General features: G+C 47.6%; 1 protein-coding gene across 18 annotated transcripts in view; it reads right to left on the bottom strand.

Moving 5' to 3' along the window:
- Positions 1–12,304, bottom strand: part of mlip (muscular LMNA-interacting protein) — a 224,656-nt gene that overhangs the window by 21,297 nt on the left and 191,055 nt on the right. For 13 of the 18 annotated variants that reach the window (XM_085996503.1, XM_085996504.1, XM_085996498.1 and 10 more), the window contains one exon: positions 4,606–4,764. The exons of the other annotated variants lie outside the window; for them this stretch is intronic. In XM_085996503.1, coding sequence (XP_085852629.1) covers positions 4,633–4,764 — 132 coding nt within the window. In that variant the 3' untranslated portion in view covers positions 4,606–4,632. The remainder of the gene's footprint in view (positions 1–4,605; positions 4,765–12,304) is intronic. 18 annotated transcript variants of the gene reach the window in all.

Raw genomic sequence — 12,304 nt, 5'->3', positions numbered from 1 at the left:
TGCAATGTGTCCCATCGTTCCGCATTGCCTGCATGTTTTGTCCTTGAACCAGCAGTCCTTCTGGTCATGGGTTGTTCTGCCGCAGCGATAACATTTTTCAAATCCCCGTGTCATTTCATGGGTGCCGTATTCCTGTGGCTTTTGCTGTATTTCTGCAGCTCCCCTTGCTGCTGCTTCGTACGATACTGCCACGCTGAAAGCCTTATCTAGCATCAGCTCTTTCTCTGAGAGTAACCTCTTCTGGGTTCCTTCACTCAGGAGTCCACAGACAAATTTGTCCCGTAGGGTATCTGCCAGTCCTGCTCTGAACTGGCAGTGCTTTGATAGCTTGCGTAGTTCCGTAAGGTAATCAGCATTGCTCTCATCTTTATGCTGATTTCTCTTGTGGAATTTAAATCTTTCTGCTATCAGCAGCGGTGTAGGATTCAGGTGTTCCTGTAGGATATCAACAATTTCGTTAAAACTCTTCTCCATCGGTTTGACTGGAGTGATCAGGTTCCGCAATAGGCCGTACGTTGTTGCGCCCATTAAGTTTAGTAGTACCGATGCCTTTTTCTCATCGGCTACTTCATTTGCCTTGCAATATACTTCGACTCTTTCCACATACGTGGTCCAGTCTTCTATTTCATTATCGAAGGCAGTGATATTGCCAGTCTTCGGCATCTTGGAGATCTAAGATGGCGCCTCCCGCGCTTTGACTTCTTCCCCGATTGAACAAAATGGCGCCTCCCACGCTTTGCCTTCTTCCCCGATTGAACAAAATGGCGCCTCCCGCGCTTTTCCTTCTTCCCCGCTGGATTAAGATGGCGCCTCCCACGCTTTCTGTCTTTTCCGCTGCTGACAACACTGTTGCTGGCGATTTTATGCCTTGATGGTGACGCCCTATGGTCTTCGCGCGCTTCCCCCCCACGCTGCTGCCAACGCCGCTCTCCGCGGTCCCCGTGGCAAACTGCAGCTCCTCGCGGCTTTCTGCGCTTCTAATTTCAATTTCTTTTTCTTTTATTTTAATTACTGTTCCCGTCGTCAGAGCAGACCCTATGGGACACTTTCCTCCCTCTTCTCGGGTCTGTACGCTACCCGGCTTCGGAGCACCGGCCGCGCCCTGTGTGCTCCACCCTCTCTCTCTCTCTCCTCTTCCCGACAACGCTGCTCGGCCCCGTTGAAAAGCCACCCGATCGAGCTCTAGCCCACCGCAGCCCAGGAAGGATCAGTGTACTACCTGCCACCAGCCCAATTAGCTGGAACACCATAGACTGGAGAACCAAGCCCAGCTCTCGACAGCCTCTCTGCAAATCTTCGAATTCGATGAATCAGAGGGCGGTTGCCCACGGTCGACGCCCGTTTCTTCTGTTTGTTTGTTCTTTTTGGATGTCTTCCTTCTGGCTTCGACCTCTAATAACTTCGCTTCAGGGATGGATCCCCGTGAGGTGGTGCAGAACTGTAGGTAAGTTCGGATCTGTTCGTCGTCCATGTGTAATTGCGACACGGACTGCAGAAGTTGGTTATAACAGGTGTTTACTGAATGGAGACAAAACTGGAACTACTATACAAAGTTACTACACAGGCTTATATACAGGGGTGGTCACTACTGCTACTGCAGTATACAGGGGCTGCAGAATATAGTTCCTTCTTCAAGGTACATACACTACAACCACATCTTGAGTATTGTGTGCAGTTTTGGCCACATTATCTGAGGAAGGATGTTCTTGCCATGGAGGGAGTGCAGCGAAGATTCACCAGACTGGTACCTGGGATGGCAGGAATGACGTATGAGGAGAGATTGGGTCGATTGGGCTTATACTCGCTGGAGTTTAGAAGAATGAGAGGGGATCTCATTGAAACTTATAAAATTCTAACAGGACTAGACAGACTAGATGCAGGAAGGATGTTCCCGATGGCGGAGAAGTCCAGAACCAGGGGTCACAGTCTAAGGATAAGGGGTAAGCCATTTAGGACAGAGATGAGGAGGAATTTCTTCACCCAGAGAGTGGTGAACCTGTGGAATTCTCTACCACAGAAGGCAGTTGAGGCCAATTCATTAAATATATTCAAGGAGGAGTTAGATGTATTTCTTAAGGCTAAAGGGATCAAGGGATATGGGAGAAGGCAGGGACAGGGTACTGAGTTTGGATGATCAGCCATGATCTCATTGAATGGCGGAGCAGGCTCGAGGGGCTGAATGGCCTACTCCTGCTCCTATCTTCTATGTTTCTATCTCAGATATAAGGGATACAGGTTTCAGCACAGAGGTGACTCGCCCTGCTTACAGAAACCATCTTTTTGCTGTGAACACAAAGGCCCCGATATTTACGGGGAGGCAGTTAGGGTGCAGGTGAGGCCGAAAACAGCCGATGAACCTGGCAAGGCCGGGGATGCGTAGGTCTTGCTGATCTTTAGGGCAGGACCTCATTAACATTTTTTTTTAGCTCCGTCTTCTGCCTGACAGCTGGACAAATGGATCATCGGGTGGGAGGGAACACCAGCAACAGGAGGCGGGGGAGAGGGGGGGAAGAGATCGGATGTCCACGATCGAGTGTTGCAGACTGGCACATTCCAAGGTCCAGGAGTACGTGCTGAAGGACGCACTAAAGGTTGGTGCTGCTGCCGCAAAGGCACGATGGGGAGGGGCCACAGTTTAAGGCACTCCCGCCAGTGTACACCGAGGGGCTGAAACCAGTAAAAAAAAACCTCGGGCTGTATGATGCAGAAATGGCTCAATGAAAATGTACCTGCTTGTGTAAAGAGAGTACCATGTACTGCTTTCATCTGTAATATGATTTGTGGATTGTATTATAATGTATTTCAACAAGTATCGATATATGTAATGATAAATGTATTGTAATTTGTAAATTGAGTGCCATGTACCGCAGTTAATTTGTATTGTACCAGATGTGAACTGTTTTTTTCATGTATTTGAACAAAAAAAATGTATGAATAAAGTATATATTTTTGAAACAAAAAAAAGAGAGCTCTGTAAGCAATTGGGGAGGGGGTGAGAGAGAGGTCGGCAATTGGGAGGGCTCCCCCTAATTTTTTTGGGGGGAGGAGGTGTGGCTCCTTTAAGGGGCTGCGCAGCACATTCAAAGTTTTGCGCGTGCACAAAATTTAACATTGGAAAAGCGGGTCCCGGGCTGCGCAGGACTGCAGAGAGTTGCACAGCACCATTGGTTGGGGCAGTGGGGAGAGGCTGGCGGTCGGGGCAGGGGGGGGAGGCTGGCGTTTGGGGCGGGGGGGGAGGCTGGCGGTCGGGGCGCGGGGGGAGGCTGGCGGTCGGGGCAGTGGGGGGAGGCTGGTGGTTGGGGCCGTGGGGGGGGAGGCTGGCGGTCGGGACAGTGGGGGGGAGGCTGGCGGTCGGGGCGGGGGGGGAGAGGCTGGCGGTCAGGGCGGGGTGGGGAGGAGGCTGGCAGTCGGGGCGGGGGGGATGAGGCTGGCGGTCGGGGCTGGGGGGGAGGCTGGCAGTCGGGGCAGTGGGGGGGGAGGCTGGCGGTCGGGGCGGGGGGAGAGGCTGGTGGTCAGGGCTGGGGGTGAGGCTGGCAGTCGGGGCAGTGGGGGGAGGCTGGCGGTCGGGGCAGGGGGTAGAGGCTGGCGGGCGGGGGGGAGGCTGGCGGTCGGGGCAGTGGGGGGAGGCTGGCGGTCGGGGCGGGGGGGGAGGCTGGTGGTTGGGGCAGTGGGGGGGAGGCTGGCGATCAGGGCCGGGGAAGGCCGAGTGCTTCCTTGAGGGTCCTGGGGGGGGGGGGAGCACTCCTGCTCCTCCTGACCCATAAGGTGTGCTGAAAACGATACTTAACTCGTGCAGCCGGCAGCTCCCGCCTCCCTTTCCCAGCCAAGTTTCCCGACCCCTGGAAGCCCATGCAGCAGCAGCCAATTTAAAATCGAGCTCCCACTTGCACCGTAGGAACCCAATTTAAATATGTTAATTAAGTGTCCTGCCGATCTACCGCCGTAAAAAAGGTGTCGGGCGCATGCGTGGCAGATTGCTGCCGCCTTCTCCGTACTTACCTCTTCAAACCCCCTCCCCGACCGTCACGGGGGTGAGGGTTAATATCGAGGCCAAAGTGTTGGGAGGAAGCCTGTAAATGATGACCAGGTCTGTGAAATGTCGATGGGCACGAATAATGTAAATGCAAAGAGACTATTGAACGAAAACCATGAGCAGAAAATCAAATACAGGTACAAATTTAACAAGGCTCATGTGAGAATGGTGCTTAGAATAATCCCTCTCCCATTCCCCCATAGTGTGGTGGATTATGTGCTACGGGATTCCAACCAAAAGCAGTTGATTAACTCCTTTAATGTCACTTGTGAGGAACAACCCCAAGGGTTAAATAAAGTGGGACCTTAGGTGAAGTACGCATTCTGCAGTTTTGCTCAGCAAATAGGCTGGCTACGTGCCAGAATTAATTGGCCAATATCCATAGTACACATTCTGCGAAAGAACTGAACTTAATGAATGCAAATAGCCCTTTCTTAGCCAGTGTTTTTTTTTAATGTGCACAGCAGCAAACTTGTGCTAACATCACATTGTGTCACACTGCATGTTTATTTTTGCAATCTCAAATAATTGCTTAGTTACTGGGCTTGGTAGCGAGGAAGTGTGGCGCTCACCTTTGCTCGTGATTTGACAGCTTGCTCTTACTCCTCTTCCAAGATCACCAGGGCTTCCTGGTTATAGTCAGTGTTCTGCAGTAGTGACCTCTCGGGCCCCTTTTGAGTGCCTTTGCTTTGATGCTGATCCCTGTTCAGTTTTGTTGTCGCATCCACAAGCTACAGCAATCAAAGCCAAGGAAAGTAACAGTGACTTTTTTTCCCCCCGACATATTAATTCAAAATATTTAACAGTGCAACAATCATTGAGTGCATTGCAACAGTACAATCAATCAGTCTACTTATACAAAGACTGTCTGTTGTTTTGTTCATGAGTTAGTTGATCTCAGGTGAGGTAGTGGGAAGGGAGTGCTACACATGGCTTCAATATTCATAGGTGAAGAGAGGAAAATCAGCAAGGGGTCCCACTTGATTGTTATCCAGTGCCTTAAGTTGCAAGTCAACATCTGCAGATGTCAGACGAGGACAGCGTAAGGTTCAGCTCTGATGCACCCTAAAGTTGAATAGCCTGCCAATACTCATTTCCTGAAGGTGTTAACTCACTTATTTGGGGCTTGGATCCACAGGTAGCACTTATTCTCTGTACCCCATCCTTGTGGCCATTATTTATCGGTGAGCTTTAACAATGAGCGTTGTCAAGCTATTTGACCATCAGCTGTAATAGTCTCAAATTATGAATTTGAATAGTCTCATCATAGTAGGTAGATGAGCTGGTTCAAGGGCCAGAAGAGGTCCAGGTAAGTTTAAATTAAAAAGAAAAAGATTTCCTTCTGGGCCAGGAGGAGGTGTGATCTTCTGGGCCTCACAAGGAAACCTGAGGCCTTCTCTGCCCTGAGCTTCTCACCCCCCTCCTTCCCTGACCGCAATCATTACCCGACTCCCCCGATCCACTTAACTGACTGCTGGGGATTGTTCCGGTGACGGCCTCCTGTTGTCCGAATTCCTGCTCCTGCCTGCTGGCCTCCTGTTGCCGGAATTGCTGCTCCCGCCTGCTGGCCAGGGAATGATTTACATTATGGGAATGAGGCCTGGGAGCTGGAATCTCTCCAGGCCTCAGGCGGTGCCAGCAGGTGAACTTCCTGTTCGCCCGGCACCAATCCCGCCTTCTGGTCAAATCACCCCCAAATGAGCCTCAAACGCCCACAGAACTTGGTGCCAGAATTAAAAACTCAAAACTAGATATTTATCCCATCAAACTTCATTAATGTAAAGTGATGTGAAGCAGTCAAGCTAACAAATAGTTAACAGTCTTAGCACTGCGGTAGACAATGGGACTAATAGCCCGTAACTATTGATGCACTGACATTTTCCACAACTGGCAGTTATACTTGTGCGGCCAATTTAGTATCCATTGGCATTATCACGCTTCCCTCACATCAAAGGCCATCACTTTCTACCCAATCTGGCTCAACCAAGTGGAATGTCTCTGATCTAACACGTTGCAGAGACGGAATTTCCTACTTTAGTCACAGCATCATCAAGTTGAAAAGCATGCAACTGACAATCCAACAACTTGTTAGTCTTTAACCGTCCGGCACATTACAGTGACAAATGCGTCATTGCCATTACTTTCCAGGTTACACAACAGCTTTCAGTGCATACATGCATTATTATGTGTGACATTCTGTCCAGTAGCCCAAGCTTCAAATGATCTGGGCAGGATGAATGTTCTTTGTGGAAATGCATAAAACTGGTGAATCTGCAGATGTTGTTGAGCTTGTATACTGCTGCAAAAATTAAATTTTAGTTCTCCTTTTTCTCCAATTATCTCCTCCCCTCTCCTGTGGGCGCTGACTCACACCGAGGTACAGGCCCACGTGCGCTGGCTGTTAGCCAGTACCTTGCCCAAATGGCCATTTTTCGCATGTGAGCCTGGACAGTGACAGAGACAGTGGGCTAGTCGACAATGGGAGTGCATTACAGCGGAGCCCGATGTTGTTCCCCACTCTACCTCCACAAACATGCACGTTCCTGGATTATCCGCTGGATAGCGAAACCTTGGCCAATGTTTGCCTTGCCTAGCCCAGACGCACTGTGATCAACTGTAGCATCCCTATCATCGCCCCAGCTGACCTCAGGCTGGTGACTGAACACGATCTACGAGTGGCTCAGTTCCATACTGGACACTGTGTTGACCAGGCAAATTATTAGGCGAGCCCTTTCTAAAATGTTTGCTAATTTTTATTAACTGATGATTTTATTTCAACCAGAAGTGCACATCCCGAATTCAGACATGGAGCTCGGCGAACCCTGCAGGATTCTCCGTCCATTCATTTCAATAGATCCAAAATCCAGTGGGCCAGCTGTTGTCCTCACAGTGCACAAAGCTCCACAGCAGGGTATAAAATCTACCCTGCGCTGTAAATAATTTCTGTTCAAATTGTCACCTGGGTGGGACAAGCAAATAGTGTTGAAAATGCAATTCTGAGATGCAGTCGCAGGGGAGGCCGCCATTGGGCAAAGCAGCACTGTATGTTGCTGCCACCCAGACTGTGGCAGCAAAGATCAGTTTCCCCCAAATATTGCTCAAGTTCCACACAAGACACAGACTCCTGGAAAATCAGACCCCAAAGCCACACACAAAATGGAAGCAAATAAAACAGGGCCGTGGAGAGTTTATCACAGAAATCATAGAAACCCCACAGTGCAGATAGAGGCCATTTCGGCCCATCGAGCCTGCACCGACACATATCCCACCCGATCCCCATAACCCCTACACCAACGCCAACACATATCCCAGTAACCCCACGTATTTAATCCCCCTAACACTAAGGGTCAATTTATCATAGCCAATCATCCTTAACCCGCACATCTTTGGACTGTGGGAGGAAACCGGAGCACCCGGAGGAAACCCACGCAAACACGGGGAGAATGTGCAAACTCCAAACAGACAGTCACCCGAGGCCGGATTCGAACCCGGGTCCCTGGCGCTGTGAGGCAACAGTGCTAACCACTATGCCATCGTGCTTTTTGTGCGCGCACGGTAAACATAGAAGATAGGAGCAGGAGTAGGCCATTCGGCCCCTCGAGCCTGCTCTGCCATTCAATGAGATCATGGCTGATCATCCAAATTCAGTACCCTGTCCCTGCCTTCTCCCCATATCCCTTGATCCCCTTAGCCTTAAGAAATATATCCAACTCCTTCTTGAATATATTTAATGAATTGGCCTCAACTGCCTTCTGTGGTAGAGAATGCCACAGGTTTACCACTCTCTGGGTGAAGAAATTCCTCCTCATCTCTGTCCTAAATGACTTACCCCTTATCATTACACTATGACCCCTGGTTCTGGACTCCCCCGCCATCGGGAACATCCTTCCTGCATCTAGTCTGTCTAGTCCTGTTAGAATTTTATAAGTTTCAATGAGATCCCCTCTCATTCTTCTAAACTCCAGCGAGTATAAGCCCAATCGACCCAATCTCTCCTCATACGTCATTCCTGCCATCCATGGTATCAGTCTGGTGAATCTTCGCTGCACTCCCTCCATGGCAAGAACTTCCTTCCTCAGATAAGGACATTCTTCCTCAGATAAGGGCAATGGGCGGATCACGCCTGGAGGAGTCAGACTGGGGACCCGTGCAATTTCCTTAGTCAGCCCTCATTATAATGCGCCCGGCGAGCTGTCAGCGCAAAACACGTTCCTCATGGGCAGCCCCCGATTGGGAGGTGGGAAATCAGATGGTGAAGCCACATGTCAAGAGCCTGCAGCAGCAGGTTAAGGGGGAGCTGTATTTAGCATTGGGAACAGAAAGGAGCAACAATGTGGAGCAGCAGGCAACATGAATGCAGAACTTACGTAAGATTTCAGATCTGTTAAAGTGGGAAACACACAAGCGACCGCCAGAAAAAGTCTCCAACACTGCAGATTAGCTGACAGCACCTTAGAACCCCTTAAACTATTGCTCCAAATGGCTGCCTCCCAACTAATACTGCCCATGGTCGGTGTGCAAGGGGGGGGATCTGGCAGTAGTCAGGTGGGCAAACACAATAATGGCACTGGGTCTAAATGTCATCACTTTCCTCCCTATTATCATTTATGCAAGAGGTCTCCGAATCAAAAGGTTGTGGGTCCGAGTCCCACTCCAGAGTCTTGAGCATAAAAATCTAGGCTGACACTTCAGTGTAGTACTGATGCTGCACTGTTGGAGGTGCCGGCTTTCGGATGAGACGTTAGCCGAGGCCCCGTCTGCTCTCTCGGGTGAACGTAAAAGATCCCATGGCACTATTTCGAAAAAGAGCAGGGGAGTTCTCCCCGGTGTCCTGGCCAATATTTATCCCTCTATCAACATAACAAAAACAGATTATCTGGTTATTACCGCATTGCTGTTTGTGGGAGCTTCCTGTGTGCAAATTGGCTGCCGCATTTCCTACATTACAACAGTGACTACACTTCAAAAGTACTTCATTGGATTTAAAGTGCTTTGGGACATCCTGAGGCTGTGAAAGGCGCTATTTAAATGCACGTCTTTCTTTTTTTTCTGCCAGTTTCAGGCAGTAGCTCTGGCCACCAGGATGCAGGACCACCCAAAAATCTGACAGGCATCAACGCAGCAGAAAGTTGGCCTGACTAGCTGAGGCTCGATCTTGGTTCCGCTACGCAAACAGGTCAGCTTCCAGTTTTAAGGTCGCACATTTAGAACCAAAATAACCTTTGAGAGATTTGTGAAAAGGTTCATTTTTATGCAGTAATTTACTTCAAATTGCAAAAGGTAGAATTGTTTAAAGAATGTAAAATTCAGCAGTAGGGCTGTTTCAGCAGGAAACGCAAATCTCTCAAATGTTGCTGACTGCATTTCTAAACAGTCAAACAGGATATACAGCACAGAAACAGGCCATTCAGCCCAACCAGTCCATGCTGGCGTTTATGCTCCACTCGAGCCTCCTCTCGCCTTTCCGCACCTAAATCTATCAGCACACCCCTCTATTTCCTTCTCCCTCATATGTTTATTTAACCTCCCCTTAAATGCATCTATACTATTTGCTTCAACCACTCCCTGTGGTAGTGAGTTCCACATTCTCACCACTCTCTGGGTAAAGAAGTTCCTTCTGAATTCCCTATTTGATTTCTGGGTGACTATCTTATATTGATGGCCTCTAGTTTTGTTCTTCCCCACAAGTGGAAACACACTCTCTCTGTCTACTCTATCAAAACCTTTCATAATTTTAAAGACCTCTATTAGGTCACCCCTCAGCCTTCTCTTTTCAAGAGAAAAGAGACCCAGCCTGTTCATCCATTCCTGATATGTATATCCTGGCATTTCTGGTATACTTCTCCTCTCTGTTCTTTCTTTAACAGCAAAATAATTTTGTTAGAATTTCTATTTAATTAGTTACCCCCTGGAGAAGTCTGTATTGGCACCAATATATGGATCTTCTCAAATCTGGATGAAAATGGAATATTTAAGTTGAATGCCTGTAGTCTCCCTCACAGGACACAATTATTCCAGTAATTATCTTTTACTTTCAAGATGCTAATTATATGATTAGAGTTTCCTATTTATATCAAGATTATAAAGAATTAAAATGTGCTGTTAGTCCCAGAATACAGACAGTGGCCAAGAGTTTCCGCTTTGGGTGCAATCGGCAATCTGGACACAAATTGCGCTAGTTTTCAGAAGGGTTTTTTTTTCCCTCAAGTTTTCACTCAAGCTGATTTGCATATCACCGAACATAAAATCTGCCATGGACCAGCGCAATCAGGCAGTGTTTCAGAACGTCATTTTTTTTTTAAAGAAAATTTTTGCATTAAAAATATTCCTTGATATATTTAAGAGTGGTAACCTGGTGCAGCTTTAGTAATACAGCTGAAAATGGATTTATCACAAAAAATAAGCATTTTTAATCAGCGTGTCGAGTCCACTACCTGTGAGTAACCAGGTTTAAAATAACTGAAAGTGGCTTTAAAAAACTATACCGAACCGTTTACTAGGTATATTGATGTACAGTAGTCAGTTTCTTAGTAACTTAAAAGATAATCATAGAATCACAGAAACTTACAGCACAGAAGGAGGCCATTCGGCCCGTCGTGCCTGTGCTGGCTCTTTGAAAGAGCAGTCGTGCTTAGTCCCACACCCCCGCTTTATGTCCGTAACCCTGTTAGTTCCTCATCCTCAAGTACCTGTCCAACTCCCTTTTAAAATTATTTATGGAATCAGCTTCCACCACCTTTTCAGGTAGAGCGTTCCAGATCCCGACACCTCTCCGAAATTTTTTTTTCTCATTTTCCCTCTCGATCTTTTGCCAATGATTTTGAATCTACGACCTCTGGTTATTGACTCACTCACCAGAAGGAATAGTTTTTCTCTCTACTCTATCAAAACCTCCCATCATCTTGAAAACCTCCATTAGGTCACTTCTTAACTTTCTCTCTTCTAAGTCCTAACTTTTCCAACCTCTCCTCATAACTGAAGTCACTCATCCCTGGTAACATCCTGGTAAACCTCCTCTTTACCCTTTCTAAGGCCTTTCCCTCTTTCCTGAAGTGTGGGGCCCAGAATTGTCCACAATACTCCAGTTGAGGCCTAACCAGTGATGTATAACATTCTAGCACGATCTCTTTGCTTTTATATTCTATTCCTCTATTTATAAACCGAAGTATGTGCTTTATAACCATCTTATCAACTTGCCCTGCCACCTTTAAGGATTTGTGTATAGGGACACCAAGGTCTCTCTGCTCATCTATACTTTTCAAAATCGTGCCATTTATAGTATACTGACTTTCCATATTAGTCCTCCCAAAGTGCATCACTTCACATTTCTCCGCATTCAACTCCATGTGCTTCTGCCCATTTCACCATCCTGTCTATGTCATCCTTAAGTCTACAACTATCCACATCACTATCTACTACTTTGCCAAGTTTCGTATCATCTGTAAATTTTATAATGCTGCTCCCTACACCCAAGTCTAGGTCGTTTATAAAAATTGAAAAGAGTAATGGACCCAAAACTGACCCTTGGGGAACACCACTACAAACCATCTCCCAGTCTGAAAAACATACATCAACCTTTGCTTCCTGTCAATGAGCCAATTTTGTATCCAAAATAAAAAGAAAATACTGCAGATGCTGGAAATCTGAAATAAAAACAGAAAATGCTGGAGATACTCAGCAGGCCAGGCAGCATCTGTGAAGAGAGAAACAGAGTTAACGTTTCAGGTCGATGACCTTTCCCCAGAACTGGAAAAAAGCAGGAAATGGAACAGGTTTTTAAGCAAATGTAGGAGCTGGGAAAGGGGGGAGGGGATGAAAGAACAAAAGGGAAGGTCTGTGATAGGATGGAAGGCAGGAGAGGTTAAGAGACATTAAGAGATATTCAAAGCAAAAGGAGTTGGTAATGGGACAGGTTAAGAAACAAAAGATGGCTCTAGATGAAGTGTAAATTGCGCTGGCAGAATGAAAGACAGCTGCCATGTGTGAGGGAAGAAAAAAAGTGTGGAAAAAAATAAATATGATAGGGGCTGAGGTTATGATCTAAAATTGTTGAACTCTATGTTGAGCCCAAAAGGCTGTAAAGTGTCTAATCGAAAGATGAGGTGCTGTTCCTCGAGCTTACGCTGAGCTTCAGTGGAACAGTGCAAGAGGCCGAGGACGGCGAGGTCAGAGTGGGAGTGGAGCGGAGAATTAAAGTGACAGGCGACCGGAAGCTCGGGGTCCCCCTTACGGACTGAACGGAGGTGTTCCGCAAAGTGGTCACCCAATCTG

This window comes from Somniosus microcephalus, chromosome 9 (assembly GCF_052327205.1).
Source record: "Somniosus microcephalus isolate GS21.2 chromosome 9, FLI_Smic_1.0, whole genome shotgun sequence".
In the NCBI taxonomy this organism is placed as follows: Eukaryota; Metazoa; Chordata; class Chondrichthyes; order Squaliformes; family Somniosidae; genus Somniosus; species Somniosus microcephalus.
This window is presented reverse-complemented; position numbering and strand designations above follow the sequence as displayed.